At 44.8% G+C, this 21,186-nt stretch overlaps 2 protein-coding genes across 2 annotated transcripts in view; one reads left to right on the plus strand and one right to left on the minus strand.

Moving 5' to 3' along the window:
* The window catches only part of mrps14 (mitochondrial ribosomal protein S14), a 25,005-nt gene extending 14,086 nt beyond the window's left edge, over nucleotides 1-10,919 (minus strand). Inside the window, exons 1-2 of the mRNA XM_086129000.1 lie at nucleotides 10,778-10,919; nucleotides 3,973-4,088 (exon numbers count right to left, since the gene is read on the minus strand). The gene's annotated coding sequence lies outside the window, so the exon portion shown is untranslated. The remainder of the gene's footprint in view (nucleotides 1-3,972; nucleotides 4,089-10,777) is intronic.
* The window catches only part of tnn (tenascin N), a 24,748-nt gene extending 5,819 nt beyond the window's left edge, over nucleotides 1-18,929 (plus strand). The window contains exons 2-22 of the mRNA XM_086128998.1: nucleotides 343-531; nucleotides 621-821; nucleotides 1,572-1,946; nucleotides 4,331-4,464; nucleotides 4,814-4,943; nucleotides 6,013-6,195; nucleotides 6,274-6,363; nucleotides 10,758-11,021; nucleotides 11,347-11,610; nucleotides 11,708-11,971; nucleotides 12,069-12,332; nucleotides 12,430-12,693; nucleotides 12,793-13,056; nucleotides 13,282-13,545; nucleotides 15,199-15,329; nucleotides 16,319-16,457; nucleotides 16,532-16,683; nucleotides 16,813-16,909; nucleotides 17,005-17,169; nucleotides 17,932-18,095; nucleotides 18,369-18,929. Coding sequence (XP_085985124.1) covers nucleotides 345-531; nucleotides 621-821; nucleotides 1,572-1,946; nucleotides 4,331-4,464; nucleotides 4,814-4,943; nucleotides 6,013-6,195; nucleotides 6,274-6,363; nucleotides 10,758-11,021; nucleotides 11,347-11,610; nucleotides 11,708-11,971; nucleotides 12,069-12,332; nucleotides 12,430-12,693; nucleotides 12,793-13,056; nucleotides 13,282-13,545; nucleotides 15,199-15,329; nucleotides 16,319-16,457; nucleotides 16,532-16,683; nucleotides 16,813-16,909; nucleotides 17,005-17,169; nucleotides 17,932-18,095; nucleotides 18,369-18,524 — 4,152 coding nt within the window. The 5' untranslated portion in view covers nucleotides 343-344 and the 3' untranslated portion in view covers nucleotides 18,525-18,929. The remainder of the gene's footprint in view (nucleotides 1-342; nucleotides 532-620; nucleotides 822-1,571; nucleotides 1,947-4,330; nucleotides 4,465-4,813; nucleotides 4,944-6,012; nucleotides 6,196-6,273; nucleotides 6,364-10,757; nucleotides 11,022-11,346; nucleotides 11,611-11,707; nucleotides 11,972-12,068; nucleotides 12,333-12,429; nucleotides 12,694-12,792; nucleotides 13,057-13,281; nucleotides 13,546-15,198; nucleotides 15,330-16,318; nucleotides 16,458-16,531; nucleotides 16,684-16,812; nucleotides 16,910-17,004; nucleotides 17,170-17,931; nucleotides 18,096-18,368) is intronic.
* Nucleotides 18,930-21,186: the final 2,257 nt, after the last annotated feature.

Below are 21,186 nucleotides of genomic sequence, written 5' to 3' on the forward strand. Positions count from 1 at the left end.
GCTCTCCTAAAATATGATACAAAGTTCGTGCCAAAGATGTAAAAAGATAATCACAGTCACAAACAGATGGGAGTACTCTCCAAATTCAGGGCTTGTTTCTGTTTTAATTTAGCATCGCCATGGGTGCGTGATTAGGATTTGAGCACACTTCATGCCAAATTGCTGATTTAGTCCTTTAATTATACAAATGACTGGCCCTGCAAATAGTTCATTAATGGTGACGGGCTTTGGATTAAGAAGTACTTTTGGCTTGGAAATGAACTAACGTGGTTACAATTCAGTAGATAACTTTTTGAATCCCCAAGGAAATTCTGGATTTTGTTTCTAATTTTCTCTCTTCAGCCATGACCACTAAGCCCCAATGGAGGGCCCTGATGGCCTTCCTGTGCACCATGTCGCACTGCAGCTTTGCGACCAAAGTGGATTCCTCAGCCCCTGAGCAAGAACTGACCTTCAGCCACGTCTTTAACATTGACGTTCCGGGGGCGTCCGGTTGCAAACTGGAGCGTCTGCCAAGCCAGGATGAAAACGGTCAGAAGAAACATTGAACTCAGAGAAAGAAATGACAAAATAGTGACTGAAGCATGCTCTACGAATTGATATTCGGCCATATGTTGTAGCTCTGCAGATGGAGAGCGCAAAGATGGGAGAGAACGACATCATCTTCAAGCACAACATCAGGTTGCAGTCGCCCAAATGCGACTGCGGGGAGTCGGAGACGTTTAAGTCGCTCCTGTACAGAGTCAATGGCTTGGAAGAGGAAGTCAACTACCTGAAGAGCCAGTGTGCTCAGGGATGCTGCGGCAACGGAGGTGCGGCAGGTACGAAGGTTCAAAAGTGATTCATTCTTTTAAAAAAAATAAAAAATTGTTTTGAAACACGGAATTGTTTCATGAAATGCGTGTACACACGAAGACACGCTCATAAAAATACGTAAACGTCCGACAAAGTACTGTTGCAACACAAATCATCGACCCAGAAGCAGGCAGCACATGGAAGTGGAAAAGTAACAAAAGAGAGCAGGGCTGAATGCAGAAGGCGTGGAAGAAACTTTGACGTTGTGACCAAGATGCCACTGAGCAACTCCCATTTTAAATACTGAGAGACATGAGGCCAAATAAAGGTGACACTCTCGCAACTTCAAGGCTCAAAGCACATTCACAACATCCATCCACCATCCATTATCTGATCCGCTTATCCTCACAAGGGTCGCGGGGGGTGCTGGTATCCCAGCTGTCTTCGGGCAGTAGGCGGGGGACACCCTGAACCGGTTGCCAGCCAATCGCATGGCACACAAAGGCAAACAACCATCCGCGCTCACAATCACACCTCGGGACAATTGGAGTGTTCAATCAGCCTGCCACACATGTTTTTGGAATGTGGGAGGATAACCGGAGTACCCGGAGAAAACCCACGCAGGGAGCCCAGAGCCGGGATCGAACCCACGACCTCGGCACTGTGGGGTCGACGCGCTAACCACTGGACCACCGGGCCGCCCCAGTCACAACATGAATAGGAGAAAGCGAACCGAGAGGCAGGACTTGACTGTGCACTTCCTATTGGTTGCACAGGTGTGGACACAAGCTGCAGCGGCCACGGGACCTACCAGCAGGACACATGCAGCTGCCTCTGTTACACAGGATGGGAAGGCCCAGACTGCTCTTTATCCTCCTGCCCGGACGAGTGCAACGACAACGGGCGCTGCGTGGATCGCAAGTGCGTCTGCCATCAGGGCTACACGGGAGACGATTGCAGCGTGCTGATGTGCCCCAACGACTGCAACGACAAGGGCCGATGTGTGGATGGGAAATGCGTGTGCTTCCCGCACTTCACCGGCGACGACTGCAGTGTCCAGAAGTGTCGCAATGACTGCAACCGGAATGGCCTTTGCTTCGATGGCCAGTGCGTCTGTGACCAGGGCTTTCACGGGGAGGACTGCTCATTAGGTAAGCTAGTTGGGGGGGGGGGGGGGGGGGGGACTTTTATGTTCTGACTACCACTGATTTCTCTTATCCCGGGAAAATTACTAAGCAACAACTTGCACACAAGTAACGAATCAGCAGAATGTATCATTTGGGGCACACATCTACGAAGAAGAATGTGTCGGTCTCAGTGGGACTCGCCACGTCTTTCATGCGCACACAAAGATCATTCAGGCGCCAAGTTGCTCATTTAGATTGAAAATAGTCGAGTCCAATCATAACATTGTGTTTTCCTGGGGAAGGAAAGTGCTTACCCCACTAAAAGGGACCACCTTCAGTTTTTCGTTCGTGTCGATACCGTAACCATAAGACCCACGCCCTTACCCTTGACCAAAGTGGGGGCTTCTTGCTGGAAATGATGGTGGTGGGTGTAACTAAAATAATCCTCCTCTGTATGTTGAGGGACAATCACACCTTTAAATTGTTGACGTGTCGTAATATTTAAGGTCAATGTCTCTGTGGTTTTGCCACCCAGCGTGCACCTGAGTTGCCTATATGATAACGGTTCAGAGAAAATATCAGTCGACACGCTCAAACTGGCCACATGCTAATATGTTTGCAGACATGCATTCGCTTGGTGTGCCTCCCGAAGCATCTTGAAGTCAAAATATGGTTGCTTCACACCTGTCTACTCATCGTTAAACAGTTAGACTGACTTATTTGGTATTCAAATAATCTGCCCAACATTTATTTAAGATAGCAGATGATGAGTGGGGGGCCCTTATAGCATTCAGACAGTCACTATATAAACTTTGGCCTTCAAATATCTCGTGACATTTGGTCATCAAGTACCGCAGGAAGGAAGGAATGAAGGAGCCAAAAAAAAAAAAGACAACCTCAATTGAGCAGCACCTTAGTTTCTAAATGTGCGGTTCACAAAATTCCTACTGCCTCAGGAGTGGAGTGGAAATTGCATATGGTTGCAATTTAAGTCGACACGAACAGAAAGGGTAGCAGCTGCTAGTCAGTGTACACCATGCGGCGAGTTTAATTCGCTCTTTCAGCTTGTGTCAGTTTCCAAAAAGATCTCCGAGATAAAGCTGCTGCGCGGTGGCAGGTAATTTCCCTTCAAAGTGTTGCTTTTTGCAGGGGGGGAAAAAAACCCCCATGATTTCAAGTGATATTCCGCAAACACCACCTGGGTATGCATTTCGTGGCACTTTTCTTGAGATATATTCTTCTCTTATCCTTATCCACAAATGTTTTCTCCGCTGCAGAGCAAGTCTCCTTCACTCTTAACAGTAGCATGAGTTTCACTTATATCAATTTCAAGATAACAGTGGCTGTCTTAGCTTGAATGTCGCCCTGTCTGAGACCCCCCTTATTATGTCCCCCCTGATCCCACCGCCACACATTCACAATTCCAAAAACCAAATTAACCATTCAGTACCAGCCAAGTCTGAAAAGACGTTTAAAAACGTCTTTGGGAGTGAATGAGAAAAAATGTAGGGAATAGCTCAAAAACATTCCATTGTAGGAATGACAAATTCATACCGTCATGAACAGATATGATATTTACTTCATACAATGGACATAAAGACACTCCGTGTCTGTGAGTTAACCAGACTGTTTTTGTGCTCCTGACAGCAGACTGACCAGAATATTTTCATTTAATACAATCGTCTCCATTTTTATGCATTTTTCATTTCAAAGCTATTCAGAAAAGGTTATCTGAGGACAAAGATTGCTGATGTATGCGTCTCAGCAAGTAACCATAAGCCGCTAAAGGGCGAAAGCTGCTGAAAATTGTGTGATACTGTTGCTGTCTATACAGCACAGATATTTTCCTTTTGTAAAAAAATAAAAATAAAAAAATCTCAGGTTTCTGCATGCAAAGCCTTATTTATTTAAATTTAAATATTCATCGACTATAAATCCACCACAGAGGTTGCCTCATTTGCGGAAAGCCAAGCAGTATCGATGCTGCCGACTGGCCGTCTGCCACGTCTTGGCCGCTGTGTTGTTACGGTTCACCGCTGTAGTTACATACCTTCTGATTCACCCTCTTGACATCAGTTGTTCCATCACCTCGGATGAAGAGCTTTGCATTCGTAAGACGGAAGCCAACCATTGTCCTCCCCATCTCCAGATCGGTGAGGACAACGTCTGGAAAAAAAATTAAAAGTAAATATTATGGACAGCATGTAATCATCATTCCAAAGTGGTGGACAACATCTAAAAACGAAATAGCAGGCTCGGCGCTAATGCAAACATTATACAAGATACCCAAGAGAACATGGTCAAGTGAAACATCCTTCAAGCGTTCCTCTCTACAAATACCTAATATGCTGAATATAAAGTATTAAATATTGCACATATTTTTCATATTTGTATTTTATATTTTTCAGTGCTTAGTCCTCAAGGCCTAAGGTTGGTCCAGGCAACTGATGTCTCCCTCCTGGTCCAGTGGTTGCCAGTTTCCGGAGCTGACTATTATGTTTTAACGTATCATCCCCGAGGTCAGGGGAGTGCCTTGAAGCAGGTAATATTTTTATTTTTAATATTTTCTTTATGAGTGTTTTTTTTGGGCAGGAGTTAGCGAATATGTTTCACAGTTTGGTGTATGTTGATGGTTTTACATTGAAGGGTTATATGCAATGTATATCTGATTTTTATCCACATTTGAAAGAGGCCTGATTCCATTGTGCAGATATTGGAATTCCTGCATTTGTTTCTGTTTACGCCGTCATGTTGCATACCCCAATGGTGCCACTTGAGAGCAAACGAGGTCTCGTGTGTCGCTTGAACTAGAGATGAAAATAAAAAGCAGCACGTAGACAGCAAGTACATTGACTTCACTCTCATTTTTGTTTCAACAATTTGTCTCTTAGGTTCGGGTTCCCAACATGGATAACTCCTATCTCATCACAGGCCTGACTTCTGGGCTTAGCTACTTTGTTGAAGTCCACGCTGTGATCAGAGGCATCCAAAGTGGAGCGGAGGAAATCGAAGCTACCACAGGTGAGACTGCGACGGATTGTGAAACAACCCAGAGCCATTCTGAAGAGCCCCAGTGATCTCATCTGATCTTTGGTCTAACATTTTAAAAACACCGCTGAGATTTTGACTAGTGGACGACAAAAGGTCCATACTGTCAAGATGTTTGATGGGTTTCTGTTTACAGTAGAAGATGCGTCTGCACGGAAATTCAGTACCTCTCAACTTGCGCCCTTTATCTCGGTCCGAAAGCTCAAACAACCAGAAAGTGTTTCATTAGGATCTGGTTTGTTAATCGTTGAATTTGAAAGGTAATTGCTCGGAAATGGCTCCACGGATGTGTTTAATCTGAATCGGACTTCCTCACTGATGTGGCAGGACACGGATGTGTGCCGAAGGAGATTGCGTGACAGGATTAGCACGAGACAGCCAGAGCATATCGTGTTGGATTTCTTCATGTGTGGTTACTCGTGTCACGAAAACCTGACATTGAGCACGCTGTTGATGGTAACACGCCATCGTCTGGCTTCCGACTGCGAAGAGACTGGAAGCCAGCTGGAGGCAGACTTTTCGCTGGTTGCAAACTTCAGAGAGACCTATGTCAGACACCATTTAAGGCAGAGGTGTTAAACTTTTCATCAGGAGCCAAATTGTAGTCATGGGGTGCGGGGGGTGGGGGGGGGGGGGGGGTTATGACCTCATAAATTTAATCGCTAGGGGTGGAACAGTTCCCCCAAAATTGCATCCCATTATTGCCCCTGGATTGGTTCTTATCATTTTGTTGCTAGTTTTGAACAATGGCTAAGGAAAATCCGTAGCAAGCTTTGCCGGGCCATGTAAAATGACGTGGTGGGCCGGGTCCTGGCCCACAGACCCCGAGTTTGACACGGTATCATTACACTTGAATTTGCGCCCGTTGCGCGTCGTAGATACAAAATGGAGATCTCCCTCCGTGGCACATCACGGTACATCTTGGAACCTCACGCTCAGAACACTGGGATACTAAGTTAGTGACTCCTCCATTGTGAATGGTTGTGTGTGCAGGTGATTAATCAGCAATCTCCTATTTAAATTTCATTGCGTCACTTTCTAGGTGTCTCAGCAATCAACGATATCCAAGTTCTTGACCGGACAGATGTCACAATCCAGGTGGACTGGAGTAACCCACAAGCCGAGGTGGATCACTTCAGGCTCACGCATACCGACCCATCAGGACAGGAGGCGGAGCTGAATGTACAAAGAAGCCAAGAGGCGCGAACCAAACACACCATCGTGGGTTCGTGTCCACAGATATTATTTTGCCAAACTTTACGTGAAAGTGTGCTGACGAGAAGTCAACAAATTTTTCCTGCAGGTCTGTTGCCGGGAACAGAATACTTGATTGCAGTGCAGGCCGTTAAAGGACCGATGGAGGGGAACTCTTCCTCGGTCACAGGTTCCACAGGTCAGTGTCAACCTGCATTTTTGTTTCTAGCCATCTGTGAATTGGATATACCCGTTGAAGCTCTCCTGGCGATTTGCGCTTTTTAATTGGGGTGCCCCCGATGGTACCCGGTAAAAGCTAACAGCCCAGGAATTAATAGGAAAACCAGAATCTTGTTGCACAAAATGACATACGATGCAACCATCCTCCACGCGCGGCCAATGATAACAGAACGATTAAGGAGTACCGCCCCGCCAGCGCGAGCTGCAATTATGGGTTCATGACGTATCGGGCTGGAATTTACAACCTCATAATGCGCGCCGCTTCTAAATGGTAAGTGCGGTCACGGAGGGGAAACGTGATATGATTGGTGTAACGACTACAAGATGCTCGCTGATGCTTGATGGGAGGGAGGTTTGTCCAGTCATGCGTCCATCTGAGCTCTGCATTGGTTTTGTACTGCATTTAGAAAGCAAAGAGTTGACGTTGAATCCTTTCAGGGACAGTGGTGACGACAGTGGACAGCTGATCATGTGATCAGGTCACAGGGCGCATGAAAGGGTTAATAGAAGGAATATTTCCAACTGAATCCACCTCTTAATATCACCAGCAGTTTTCCTTCTTTATTTCCTCCAACTTCTTCACTTTGCAACGATACATCCGTTCAAAGGCAATTGATTGCTCTGTCTTCTAAATCCCGGGCCAGCCAATTGAATGCTTTTTAGTTTTTTAGTTATCACGTCTCTTATTTTGAAGCTACCGATTAATTTTTCCTCTCATCAGCTGGTCATGTGATGATTAGGAATATATGTGGGAAATCTTTTATCAAACCCCCAGATGGGAATATTTGCTACTGTGTAAAAATATGTAAACAGTCGAAAACTAGCAAATGAGCCCTGCAAAGCAATCGCTGGGAAATTGAGAACATTTATCTTATTCAACCAGTATGGTGACCATTTGAGAGTGGTGTGTGTCCCTATGACAAATCATCTCAGGTTTGCCAATTTTCAGGAAATGAATCTAATCAAAGCCACTTGGAGCGAACATGTCCAAATGGCTAACGTGCTCGAAAATATAACAAGGCTTACCGCTGCAGCTGCTCCTTGTTTACATTCAATGAATTCACCAGCAAGGCCCATATAAACTGAAGCAGATGGACGTGGTGAAGCAAGCAAAAAAACATGTTGAGTCCTGGTATTATGGGCGACACCTTATACGGTCCCGTGGGGTATAGTCTGTCGATCAGGCTTATCAGTCAGAGGTTGTAATACGTGGTCCTCGGCAGGAAAATCATAAGCCAAAAGGTGCAAGGGTGGATTGAAGAATAACATCCCATGACCCACAGAATTCCTCTTTCTTCCTCACTCTGGTCGGACATGTCTGCTCCGCATTATGCGCATTTGGTTTTGCTTCGGTTGCAATCTCAATGTGGGTTTGTTCGATTTGTAGAAATAATGTTGCATCTGCTACTTTTAATTCCTTTTCGCTTGACTTGCTTTTTTTCCCCCTCAATCTTATCAGCTCAAAAAAAAAAAAAAAGTCTATCTCGCCGCCATCAATACGTTGATTTTCTGGAGCGTTTGTCCTCATTAGCATTGTGGCCGAGCTGTTATCTATGCCAGCAGAATTTGGGCACGAGACCGGGTACAGTCCAGGACTGGTCGCCAGCCAATCGCAGAGCACAGAAAGACAAAGAACTATTCACAGTCGCGTTCATTTGGAGTCTTCGATGAACCTCGCATGCATATTTTTAGAATATGGGAGGAAGCTGGAATTCGCTAGTTAAAAAAGTACTAGATAGTATAAGAAACTGTGTTCATGTCCACAGTACATAGCTAGTGTTTGTAAATGTCCTTATTTTATGTATAGCTGGTTATATCTGCTATGCATCGGATATCAGCCAATTTCATCTGACTTTTTTTTTAGCTCCCAGTATCAGCCATACCACCAGATACAAAAATCCCATATTGGTCAGGCTTCAGTAATAATTAGCTGATTAATTAATAAATTAGAATTATGTTACATAGTCAAATGTCAGTCCCTGGTTAAGATGGATAAATTCAATCCTATCTGCGGATCGTGTCTTTGCTCTTTAATAAATGCATGTTTACCACAATTGATTTGTATTTGTACCAGTGCCATTTAGGTCAACTAAACTTTACCGCTTGAGGGGATTCCTGGAGCCAAATTAACGTTTTACCCGATGGAAAATGAGTTTAAAAAGAGATTTAGGCTGTGATGTGATGTTTCAGACCATCAAGCAGCAAACCCAAAACGAGTAAAGCGGTTTGCGCGTGAGAACAGAAACAAGGCAATGGGAGTCAAGTTTAACAGATGGACAGATTCTTTCTTCTCCTGCACGCATCATCGATCAGTCTTCATCAAACCGACCACACCGTGACACCAGACTACCCTTGAACTGCACCACAAAGGAACAATCCCTAATGATGATCGCTTTTACATTTCCCCTCGTCTCCCGTCTCTGCTGGGTGCTCGTACCGCGCCCTCCCTTTTACAATCCTCCGTCATCTATCTTCCCTCAACTCACACTGACGCCTGTCATCGCGCATGGCTCACACGTCTCCCTGGGATACTCCGAGACCTGCACGGTTGTTACGCACAGAGGACCTCTGCGCCATCATTGCGTTTAAGGACACCGCTTAGGTTTGGTTCGTGTTCCTGTTTAGCATGAACTAAGATTTATTTTCGACATTTTAAGTAGAAACTACGGAGCCCTTAAGGGGACATGGAAGTAAAAAAAAAAAAAAACAACAACTTTGCAATTTTGCATTCCCTCGCAAAGATTGTGAGATCACGCAAACTTTTTTTTTGTAAGGGGACGCTTTTTTTTAAATGCGCGTTTCGGTAACTTCCGGGTCATCTTGGGTAATGCAGGTTCTCATGCGCGGCTGATTGAGAGATGACACTACTTCGGGGAAGGAGAGAATTGTGGAGGAGGACTTGGAAACTATATTCAAGATCGAGAACAGATTTAATTTCTTTGTATTACAAGCCAATTTCAAAGTCAAATTCAATTAAACTCGCCATCCATGATTTCGGAAGTACATCAACGCGCATTCAAAATAAGTGTCCCTTGCAACAAAAAAATAAAACCTCGCAATCTTTGCGAGGGAATGCAAAATTGCAAAGTTGTTTTTTTCCTCCATGTCCCCTTAGGGCAGGCATGTCCAGCTCCGGGCCTGGAGGACCACTGTCCTGCCTGCTTGCAACTCCTGCTGGTGGAAAGAAGAATGTTCCCTTGATATCGCACTGCTCATTTCTCGTGATTATACTGGATTATGAATCATGTATTATGTATTATGAATCATTCTTGGAGAACGAATTGAAGCATTTTGGCTTTTGAGGTGTTTGAAAGGCCATCCATCCATTCTGTATGCTGCCTACCCTGTTCAGAGTCGCCGGGAGCTAACTCAACTGGACTTGTCACCCATCAATCACAGGCCAGAAAGAGACAAGACCATTTTCATTCACTTTCCCGCCGTGGGGATTGAATCCAAGCTGCCTAAACGGAAGTTGGCTAATAAAACCACAATAGCATCACTGACTCGGCGTTGGAAATGGAACCCCTCCATTTCATTTACGTGTGATCTCTCTTAGTCGACAAAAGCTGACAGCGATTTAGTTTGAAGAGATATCTGCTCTTACACTGCATTAATTTTATCTTACTTATTGACTGCAATCCAGTTCGCTCAGTTGGCTGAGTTCCTACTTCCTGTTGCAGGATGTGAAAGTGATTGAAAAATCTACTTGTCTAAATATAATTCATGGCCCCTGCCAAAGACTGAAGGACCGATTGATTTATGGCACCTCCGATCAAACCAAAAAGGAACGGACTGAAAACTGGTGTTTTCATTAGCCCCTGTTGTCAAAAAGTCAAAGTGGAGAATGATCAATGACCCCCTAGAAGTGAACGTTCTGATTTTTATGCCCGCGAAAGATCAAAAGATATCTGAAATCAATAAATATAATTAATAATACACACTTTTGGAAAATCGAATGTAACATGTACCTTTTACTGCTTCTGTTTTGTTGTTCAGTTGGGTCCATAATTGAACCCTTTCAGGGACAGCCGTTACTACAGTGGACCGCTTATCATGTCATCAGGTTACAGGGTGCATGAAAGGGTTAATTGGGGGTGGGGGGGGGGGATTCCTCAATCACTTCCTGATCACTTACAAATGCGCATCTAAATTTCACCACCTTTGTCCTTTGTCGGTGCTATGGTTTTGTTGGGTGTTGACATAAATTAATTAGGGGCCATACCACAATGTTGATTTTTCTCGAAACTCCGACGTGGTACATGATCATTTGTCTTTTTTGTTTCTTCAAAAGGCATATCCGTTTTGAAGTTATCTGCATCATTTTAACATTCTTCTCACCTCCAACCTCTTTAGACATTGACGCGCCAACAAACCTGATCGCCACTCAGGTAACAGTAGATACCGCAACAGTTTCTTGGGACCCGGTCCAGGCCCAGATCGAAGGCTATATGTTGACGTACACCTCGGACGCGGGCTCCAGCGGCGAGATCCCTCTTGGACGTGACATGACTTCATACCGGCTGGTTGGCCTGAAACCTGGCGCGGTCTACACGATCGAAATCTGGGCCTTCAGGGGTGATAAGGTCAGCAGGAAGAGTTTCACGATGGTCGAGACAGGTAAATTTTGAAATCCTAAGAATTCCCAAAGTATCATTCAGAGAAGGATGGATACATGGCCGAATTTGATTAACTGGGTGCACTTGTGCGATCTGACTTTTCCTAAAATGTTAAGGAGCTCACTGCACAGTACACTTAACCCCTATTACATGAACCTTTTATTCAGAATGGCAACTTAGCACAATTTGATTGGAGACCTCGCAGGAATGTGCATTTCCGGAGGGCCCATCAACGTGTTTCATGTCTCTTTGCTGTCTCATAATTTTACCGTTTGAGAGTTTCAGCTTTTTTGCTTCCTAATCGGAACCCACCCCCCTCTATCTAGAGATGGATGCTCCCACGAACCTCGTGGCCCGGGAAGAAACAGAGAGCAGCCTCAGAGTGTCATGGGAGAGCGTCCAGGCAGAAATCGACGGCTACAAGCTCACGTACCGTTCTCCTGATGGCTCAAGCGAGGAAATCCCAATTGGACCTGACAGCACTTCTTACACAATAAATGGTTTGAGGCCCGGGGTCGTCTATACAGTCCACATCTGGGCTGTCAGGGGAAACAAAGCCAGCAGAGAGGTCTCATCACAAGCAGAGACAGGTCTTCAACATGACTTACCTCTTCACACATCATCATAAAAAACCTTCCACCAGTGAGTGAGCCATGAGTAAATGTGTCTACTAATATTCTCCTCTAGAACTGGATGGTCCTGCAAACATCTTAGCCCATGATGAGACCGAGAGCAGCTTCAGGGTGTCGTGGGAGGGCGCCCAGGCAGAAATTGATGGCTACGTGCTAATGTACCTTTCTCCTGATGGTCAGAGCGAGGAAATCCCGCTTGGGCCCCATAGTAGCACCTACACAATAAATGGCTTGAAACCTGGAGTCACCTATACAGTCCGCATTTGGGCCGTCAAGGGAAATCAAGCCAGTCGAAAAGTCTCTACACAAGCAGCGACAGGTCTTCAATATGACTTACCTCTTCACACCTCAACATAAATAATATTCCACCAGTGAGTTAGCCATGAGTAAACTTGTCAACTAACAATCTCCTCTAGAACTGGATGGTCCTGCCAACATCTTCGCCCATGATGAGACCGAAAGCAACTTCAGAGTGTCATGGGAGGGCGCCCAGGCGGAAATTGATGGCTACGTGCTAATGTACCTTTCTCCTGATGGCCAGAGCGAGGAAATCCCGCTTGGGCCCCATAGTAGCACCTACACAATAAATGGCTTGAAGCCTGGAGTCACTTATACAGTCCGCATTTGGGCCGTCAAGGGAAATCACGCCAGTCGAAAGGTCTCAACACAAGCAGCGACAGGTCTTCAACATGACTTACCTCTTCACACCTCAACATAAATAACCTTCCACCAGTGAGTGAGCCATGAGTAAACTTGTCAACTAACAATCTCCTCTAGAACTGGATGGTCCTGCCAACATCTTCGCCCATGATGAGACCGAAAGCAGCTTCAGAGTGTCATGGGAGGGCGCCCAGGCGGAAATTGATGGCTACGTGCTAATGTACCTTTCTCCTGATGGCCAGAGCGAGGAAATCCCGCTTGGGCCCCATAGTAGCACCTACACAATAAATGGCTTGAAACCTGGAGTCACCTATACGGTCCGCATTTGGGCTGTAAAGGGAAATCAAGCCAGTCGAAAAGTCTCTACACAAGCAGCGACAGGTCTTCAATATGACTTACTTCTGAACATCTCTATTCTCCACATAACCTCGGACTAATTTAGCGTATAACTAAAGCTCGTCTACTCACATTTCCATCTAGAACTGGATGCTCCCGCTAACCTTTTAGCCCATGATGAGACCGAGAGCAGCTTCAGGGTGTCGTGGGATGGTGTCCAGGCGGAAATCGATGGCTACGTCCTCACCTACGGCTACTCGGAGGGCTCTAGTGGGGAAATCTCTTTGGGAGCAGACAGCAATTCCTACAGCCTGACGGGCTTGAGGCCCGGTGTGGTGTACACTGTCTACATCTGGGCCATCAAAGGAAGCAAAGCCAGCAGGAAGATCTCGACACAAGCCGAGACAGGTGTTCAAAGCCGTTTCTACAACACGCGTTTTCGACAACCAACGTGGGGTTTTTTTTAAGGGTAAAATACATCTCATCACCTTTGAAAGTCTTCTTTTCACTGGATGAGACCATAGTAGCTTGGCAAAGGTCAATTGCTCATACTTTAGTTGCTATTTCTGATGATTCTTGACTAATTGCAGTGCATCAGTAGCATTAACTGCATCGACTAACATCTTCCTATAGAGCTGGACGATCCCGCTAACCCTTTAGCCCGAGACCAAACCGACACCAGCTTCAAGGTGTCCTGGGATGGCGTCCAAGCAGAAATCGACGGCTACGTCCTCACCTACAGTTCTTCAGAGGGCTCCAGTGGGCAAATCCGTGTTGATCCCAGGAGTGATTCTCACAGTCTGAGTGGTTTGAGGCCCGGTGTCGTCTACACGGTCTACATCTGGGCCGTCAAAGGAGACAGAAGCAGCAGGAAGATCTCAGTGCAAGCAGAGACAGGTTTGATACGACACGACGGTCAAATCAAAAGTGCCACTCTAGACTGCACAGATGCTCAAGTCAAAGGTCAAATTACCACCTCAAATCGTCACTAACACAAATAGGTCTCTAGAAGCACATTTAATGGATAGCCGAAAACCACTTTTCATCCGTCAAACATTCTACGTGTACTTCCTCTGGGTGAAAACACCGTACACACACGACTTTCACGGTTAACATTTTGTTCGTGAAATCTTCAGGAAGTAGCACAATCCTTCATTTTGGCAGGGCAGGCTTCCCGGAATTTAGACACCGTACCTTCTGTAATTCAGCATGGCTCAGCTGCAGTGGCACATGGTGGATGGCTTAAAACAAACGTATCTTTGTGCAAAACACATGTGTCAAGTGGAAAGTTCATACCACCGCCAGGCCTTTTTTTTTTTTTTTTTTTTAGCTACTAAATGTGGGGCCTCAGCCTTGGACTATCGACGTATCTCATTTCAACCCGTAAGCCATCACTGATCACGCAAGAACATAATTCATTTAAGGGTGCCTCTATACGGCAATTCATTTTGTCGCAAAGGATAACCTGTCTATTTGATGTGTCCTTCATGACATTTTGTGGGGGGTTATTTATATTTATTAGTGGCCAAGCATGTACCACGCGACTGATTTTTACAAGTGTGTGTATTTACTTTATGGCTCCCAAATAAGTCCCCACACCACCCCCCAAAAAACAAAACAAAACAAAAAAAATCCCTTACTTATCCCAGAAGTAAGAAAAATGTTTGCCATTGACACAGGTTAAACGAACCTTTGCAAAATCCGTTGGCCACGTCTATCATAACAGGATGTACGGAAAAGGCTTTAATTTCCCACCCCTCAACTTGAATAGGAAGTCAGCCATTTTGGTTTGAAGGACCTACTTTGGGTAGATTCCAGGGCTTATACTTAAACAAACTCAGACTAGAGAATTTGCCCAAACGGGCCCCAAATTGGAAGCCGGTATCCGAGACAGATGGACGATAATAAATTAAACGGTGAAACCTTTTCCCCTACGCCAGCCAATGTGGGCAGAGCATGACATGAAAGTTTGATGATCATTTTGCACAGCTGCCATTAAAAAGAGACTCGTACATTCTCCCCGTACTTGTACTTCCTCCGACATTTTGAAAACATGCACGTTTAACTCACCGAATACTCTAAATTGTCCATAGATGTGATTGCGAGTGTGAATCGTATCCGCCTCTCACCCAACGTCAGCTGGGATGGCCTCGGGCTGACCCGAATCACGACAAGCACTCTAGAGAATTTGGATGGATGTACAATGTTCAATGATGCTCACGCGCCATACTATGATTACTTGCGCCAAATTAGCTCAGTGATTATTTTCAAACAGGACAGACTAATTGCCGGCTGATCTGCACGGAGCGAAAGAAAACTACAAATTCAGATAATTGGTTCTGAGCGTCAAGTCAAGGAAGACAAAAAATATATTGTATATATATATATATAATAATAATTATGCTGTCGACTGAACTTGCACACCAGAGGGACGATCGTTATTTGTAATTTCAAGCTTTACAGCCCCCACAATGCAAACAAATTAACTCCAGTATTCCTTACCGGCATGAATGAGCATTCACTTGTCGTTTGCTGTGATCCAACTGACAGACATTGACGCTCCAAAGGACTTGCAGGCTTCGGGTGTCACCACGGAGTCAGCTCGGTTGACCTGGGCCGCTCCTTTGGCTGACATTGATGGCTACATCTTAACCTACAGAGATGAGGATGGCAACCTGGAAGTGAGTTGAACATGCACTCATACAATACCAAACATTTAACAATCACATCAATAAAACCGGCGACTATACAAGGAGGCTCTCTGAGGCACTGTGAATATCCTCAAATGTAACAGCATGAAGGAACATTTGTTTGTGGTTTAATTGAAATATTACAACTAATGCAGCATCGTGTCTAAATGTATTCAAGTTCTGATTTGATTTATTTTTACTGGGAATACCTTGTTTGGACAATTTTTAGATTCAAGTTCTGTAAAAGGCTGCCCTCTTGTGGTCATGATGTGCAGATTCTTGACATGTTTGGGCTCTAGTCACATTGTGAATCAATCAATTAGTCAACCAGAAGTTGATATAGACCCCCTTTTCTCTCCTGAACAATAAATGGGACATATTATACATTTTGTTTACGACCTATCCCATTTCCCAGGTGTTTAAGAACATAACTGTGATATGATGGCATGAAAATACGCCAAGGAGCAAGATTTGTGCCCCACATATTGCTGGGCCAGTGGCGAGTCAACAGTTCACCGTGTGTACGTGATGAATCGACACATCACCAACCACAAATACTGGACTGAGGCCATTGCTTGCTTGAAAGTGGCTCTGAATCCTCAACCAGCCTCGTTAATCATGTCACGGGTGAAGAAAATTGAAAACACGGCAATGTGCTTTTGGTTGTCAGCATGCAATAAAAGCCAGGTGGCTATATTTCGTGCATTTGCATATACTATGTAAAAGGTATGGAATGAATTTGGGAAAACCTGCACATATATAAACACCTTTGGGATTGTATTTTCTTCCGGATGAAGGTGTGTATATTTTCCGGTCCCTCCTGTTTCCCCAAAGTCACGTATGTCTGATTCATTCCCAGTCAGACCTGGATATGGGCACCAGGTGCTAAATGGTGGCTTCCAAAGGGATGGGTATCCAGTATTTCACTGTAAAAGTCATGCAAACTACAAAGTACAGTCATTTGCTGTGTTGCATGTCAGGCTGTTGAGAAGCAGCTTGGAGCCAGAGAGAGCAACTTTATCGTCTCCAGCCTCCAGATGGCGAAGAGATACATAGTTAGCATCATCGCCTATAGAGGAAGCAAGAGGAGTCAAGTGGTGGAAACCATCTTCAAAACAGGTCTGCATCCATCATCGTGCAAGCTTGGGGTAATACGTTGAATGTTTTTGACCTATCTTGATCAAATTCCGTAGATGGCCTCCCGTACCCCTTCCCCGTGGATTGTCTTCAGATCATGAAAAATGGCATCAAAAAGAGCGGCGTCTACACCGTCTATATCAACAACGACAGCTCCAAACCAATTGACGCATACTGTGACATGGATACTGATGGAGGCGGCTGGCTGGTACGTTGGTGACATGTTGTTTGTGGTTCAGTAAAAAAAACAATAAAATAAGAGCCAAACTAATGTATTTGTAAGCGTGGCATATTCTGTGAATGTGTATGTGATATCTCAAGTGCGGCGCGCTTTCAGGTCCTGCAGCGCCGCACCACTGGCAAACTGGACTTTATGAAACGCTGGAGGACGTACATGGCCGGTTTCGGCAACATGACAGACGAGTTTTGGATAGGTGGAAATATGTTTTCATGTCTTGCAAAACACTGTACGTAAAGTCAGACAGACTTAGCAATTGTTTGCGTGTTTTGTTTTGCGTGTTCATTTCAGGGTTGGATAAGATATACCAGATGACCAACATGCCCATTCAGTACGAGGTGAGGTTCGATTTAGGCCTCGGCTCAGAGAGGGCCTACGCCATCTACGACAACTTCAAGATCGCCAATGCCAGGCAGAAGTTTGCGCTCACCATTGGCCACTACAGAGGGACAGCAGGTGCGCTTGAGATTTAAATGTCATCGAAGGACACGGTATTGAAAGCGACACTTTGAAGTAACAGCATTTTATTGCGGCACAACTATCTGATGGATGAGGCTCACGGATGGGCGATCCGAGGTGAATGATGTGTTAACAACCTGGCCAACTTTACATCATCCACCCGTGCAATTCTGCCGGTACTTTGCGGGCTTTGATCTTCTGCATGGACTCGGGACGAATGTATTTCTGCTTTCGCAATGTCAAGGACTATTTGACACTAGCACACTGATTTTGAAGGGAATGATTTGGCTGGGAAGCAAGTCGGGTGTGTTCACTCCCACAACGGCGCCAACTAGGAAAATAACGAGAGACAGCAAACGCCCCACCCATGCGCACAGTTTGACCACAATTTGCGCTCGATTTGCACAGGGCACGAAGAAAGGGTCTTTGATGTTTTGGGAGAATTTTGAGGAAACGTTTTGCACCATTCTAAAGGATGCTGCTACATTATACTTTCGTTAGAGACGAAGTAAATGTGGGCTTTGATCAATATTCAGACCCAAATATGCTATTTCTCTATCAGAGGTTTTCTCAGGTTTTTGTCAGTGTTCGAAGTTGGACATTTATCAGCTTATTGCGTAATGCCACAGTGTCCTAAAGCAACATTGTACCTCCGATGTCGATGTTCATCCACTGGGCAAGCAAAACGTGATGACAAAGTGAGGTTCAGAAGTACTTACACACACTTGATCAATCGCGTCCGTCCTTGTCGTTCCCTAGGTGATGCAATGACCTATCACCAAGGTCGGCCCTGGACGACGATCGACTCCGATAATGACATCGCCCTCGGCAACTGCGCCCTCACACACCGCGGGGCCTGGTGGTACAAAAACTGTCACCTGGCCAACCTCAACGGCAAATGGGGAGACAACAGGCACAGTATGGTGAGTCATCGGAAATACGCCTCGTTAACTTCGTCATCGGTCAATCGAACCCGGTACCCTCTGCACTGCACTGTGAGGTCGACTCGCTAAACACTGTACCACGGGCCGCCTAACATAAAACTAATAAAGCAATAATATAAAAAATTTCACATCCCTCCTGTGCTAAAACCTAACATTAAAAAAACATTTTTTTACCTTCAAAAGAAGAGCTTCCACAATTGTTTTCATGGCCCGCCTTCTGTTGACATCAAAGCTTTCTATTCCCGCTCGTAGGGGGTCAACTGGGAGCCGTGGAAAGGCCACCTGGTGTCCCTGGACTTCACCGAGATGAAGATTCGGCCGGCGGAAGCGTACTCCAGCAGGAAGAGGCGATCGTTGATGGCCAGAGAGAAGGGCCAACGGAATGCCGTCCATCACCAGGAGAAGTAGAGCAGTGGCCAATGAGACCCATACTTAACTTTGACATATTCGGAGTCGGCCTGCTCTCATGAGAATTTAGTAGGATATGATGCAAAAATAACCAGTAGGACAGTTTAAGTAGTTAAAAAAAACCATTGCATAATACATGGAATCATTTCCTTAAGTGCTTGTCCTTGGTAGGCTGGAGACCATCCCTGATGGCTTGCCGAGAGGCGGTGTGCACAAAAAGTATGCACCCGATTTTGCAGTACCAACCCAATGTGGTGATTATGCTGATTATTTTTTTTTTTTGGTATGATTTCCTACTGAATTCTCACCTGCCTCCATGTGGAATTCACATCGGCGGACTCACTTTTTGCGTCAAAGATGTAAAAATCACAGAGGTTTTCTTATAAAGAAAATGTTTTGGTTGAATTTGTTTCAAGGTCTGTCTGTCAGTGTGGTGGGTAGGTCAGTCGCATTTGCGTTTCCCCACATATTCGACATTCCAAAAACCTCAGTAAGATAAATTTGTTTAAGGTTTCTATTTTCCCAGACAATGGTTGTTTGACATGAGTATTTCATCCATTTTTTAAAAGTTGTGTTTTGGAGTTCTTTTGCAATGATGTTTTGATTGTCCATGGAGGGGGCTGAAGATTTCTACCGGAGCTTTGGACAGATTCTATGTAGATGATACGATGCTGTCTACTATTGGGTGGAGTGGCAGATGTGTTTTACGTATTTTTGGGGTTCCATACAGTATATCCGGGGAGTGATGTTGTCCAGGAAACCCACACATAAGAACAAGCGCCTGGTCTGGACGTACGAATATCCCACAGCATGCAAACTCAGAACACTATACAAGCGGACTAACGTGACAACAAGGACAGACAGGAAGAGGAAAAGCGCATCCAAAATGCTCTTACTCTCTGCCAATACCCCGAATGGGCCATCAGCAAAAGAAAACTGCAAGCCAGACAAAACCAACAAAATTACCGGTACAAAAAGAAAGCAAGAAAACCAAAAACAAGCAACAAACCGTGAAAACGACTCAATAACACTTCCATATGTCAAGGGAATCACAGAGCCCATTCAACGCGGCATGAGAAAACATCAAATATATATTCGGGGCCCGAAAAAACAGAACATCAAACAGAATGCGAAACACAAACAACAGGCCGTTACACCAGAACAGAAGAACAAAAAGCGGAACAAGAAAACAAACAAAAAAAATCTGCCATAACAGATCACTGCAGAAGAAACAATCGCATCATAGACTGGCAGAAGGGGAAAGTCATCACATCAAATTCAAAGGATGCATTGAAATATTGAAATAAGGAGGTGTGGAGAGGCCAAAATTGTCAGCCGAAACCTCGAACTAATTTAACGTTGACAAGATGAATGTCATAGCGCTAAAATTGGATCATTTTTTTCTTTAATTTGTGCATCTGTTTTTATTTGGGGAAATAGTAGCATATTTTCCCTAATGTTAAGAAGTCTTGTCTTATTAATTGGAATACAATTTTAAAAAATGAATAAATCCATTGTCTCGTGTGTTTTCTCGAAGAGCAAGATGAGTTTTGGACAAGCCAGCGCAAGCTTGACGTTTGCTGTCACATCACGTTAGCGAGCCAGAGAATAAGCGTTAAGCGCTAATGGCTGTCTGCACTTTTGCTGTTTCACATTCCAGCGACGTCCGCGCTGATCAATCAATTCAAGGGTGTTCAATCAAACATCAATAAGATGTTGATCCAACCCGCTCACGTTCCGGATCCACATCACTTCCTGACCCGTAGCCCATTTTAAATCCGCAAAGCTGACAAATGTTATTCACACGGCTTCCACTTGATTACTTCCTCTCGCCGACTCTGCTGTGGAGCACAGAATGTGTCGGCCGACGCTTTTGTTCTGCCACCAAACTGATTTATTAGTGTCCTTCCTCTCATTCAGTGGCACAGTTGATGGTGGATTTTGGTGGGGAGAGCTGTGGACCAAATATTTTGACAATCAGGATGCCCCTTTATCTACGATCAGCAAGCCCCCCAAAAATGTTGCTCACTGCTGGGGGTGCTACCCTCCCCCTCAGGTGAATGCGAGCCCTCGTGGCACTTTAATCTGTATGCCCCTTGTTTAAAACCCTAACTCAACATTGAGACCCTCATTTGAAACCCAAAACTTAAATAAATGCCTCATTTGAAACCTTAGCCCTTGTTCAAAACCTAAGGTAACATATGACACAACACACACAGACTATTACTACTACTACAACTCCCACTCATAAAACGTTGGTTCTACTACTAACAGTATTACGTTTATCATTTACTGCACTCGTACTATAAAAACTCACAACTGCTATTAGAACTACTTCTACAAGCAGCATCACAATTGCTACTGCCATCACTACCGCGACTGCTACTACTGCCACTCCGAGTACTACTCTACTAGCACTTTTAGAACTATTAAAAGCTCTCTTACTTCTACAGCAACTACTACTACTACTAATAATGTTTTAGCGCTGCTACCGCTACCACCAGCAGTGCCACAATGACTTCCATGACGACTACGGATTCTACAGCTACTACTACGAGCAGTATTAGTACTATTACAACTACAACTAAGACTACTACTACAACATACAAGAAAAAAAAACCGGACTAATTACAACAACTACCACAACAGGAAGAGGCTCCCA

This window comes from Hippocampus guttulatus, chromosome 14, assembly GCF_054856545.1.
Source record: "Hippocampus guttulatus isolate MCC_2025c chromosome 14, RoL_Hgut_1.0, whole genome shotgun sequence".
NCBI classification, from domain to species: Eukaryota; Metazoa; Chordata; class Actinopteri; order Syngnathiformes; family Syngnathidae; genus Hippocampus; species Hippocampus guttulatus.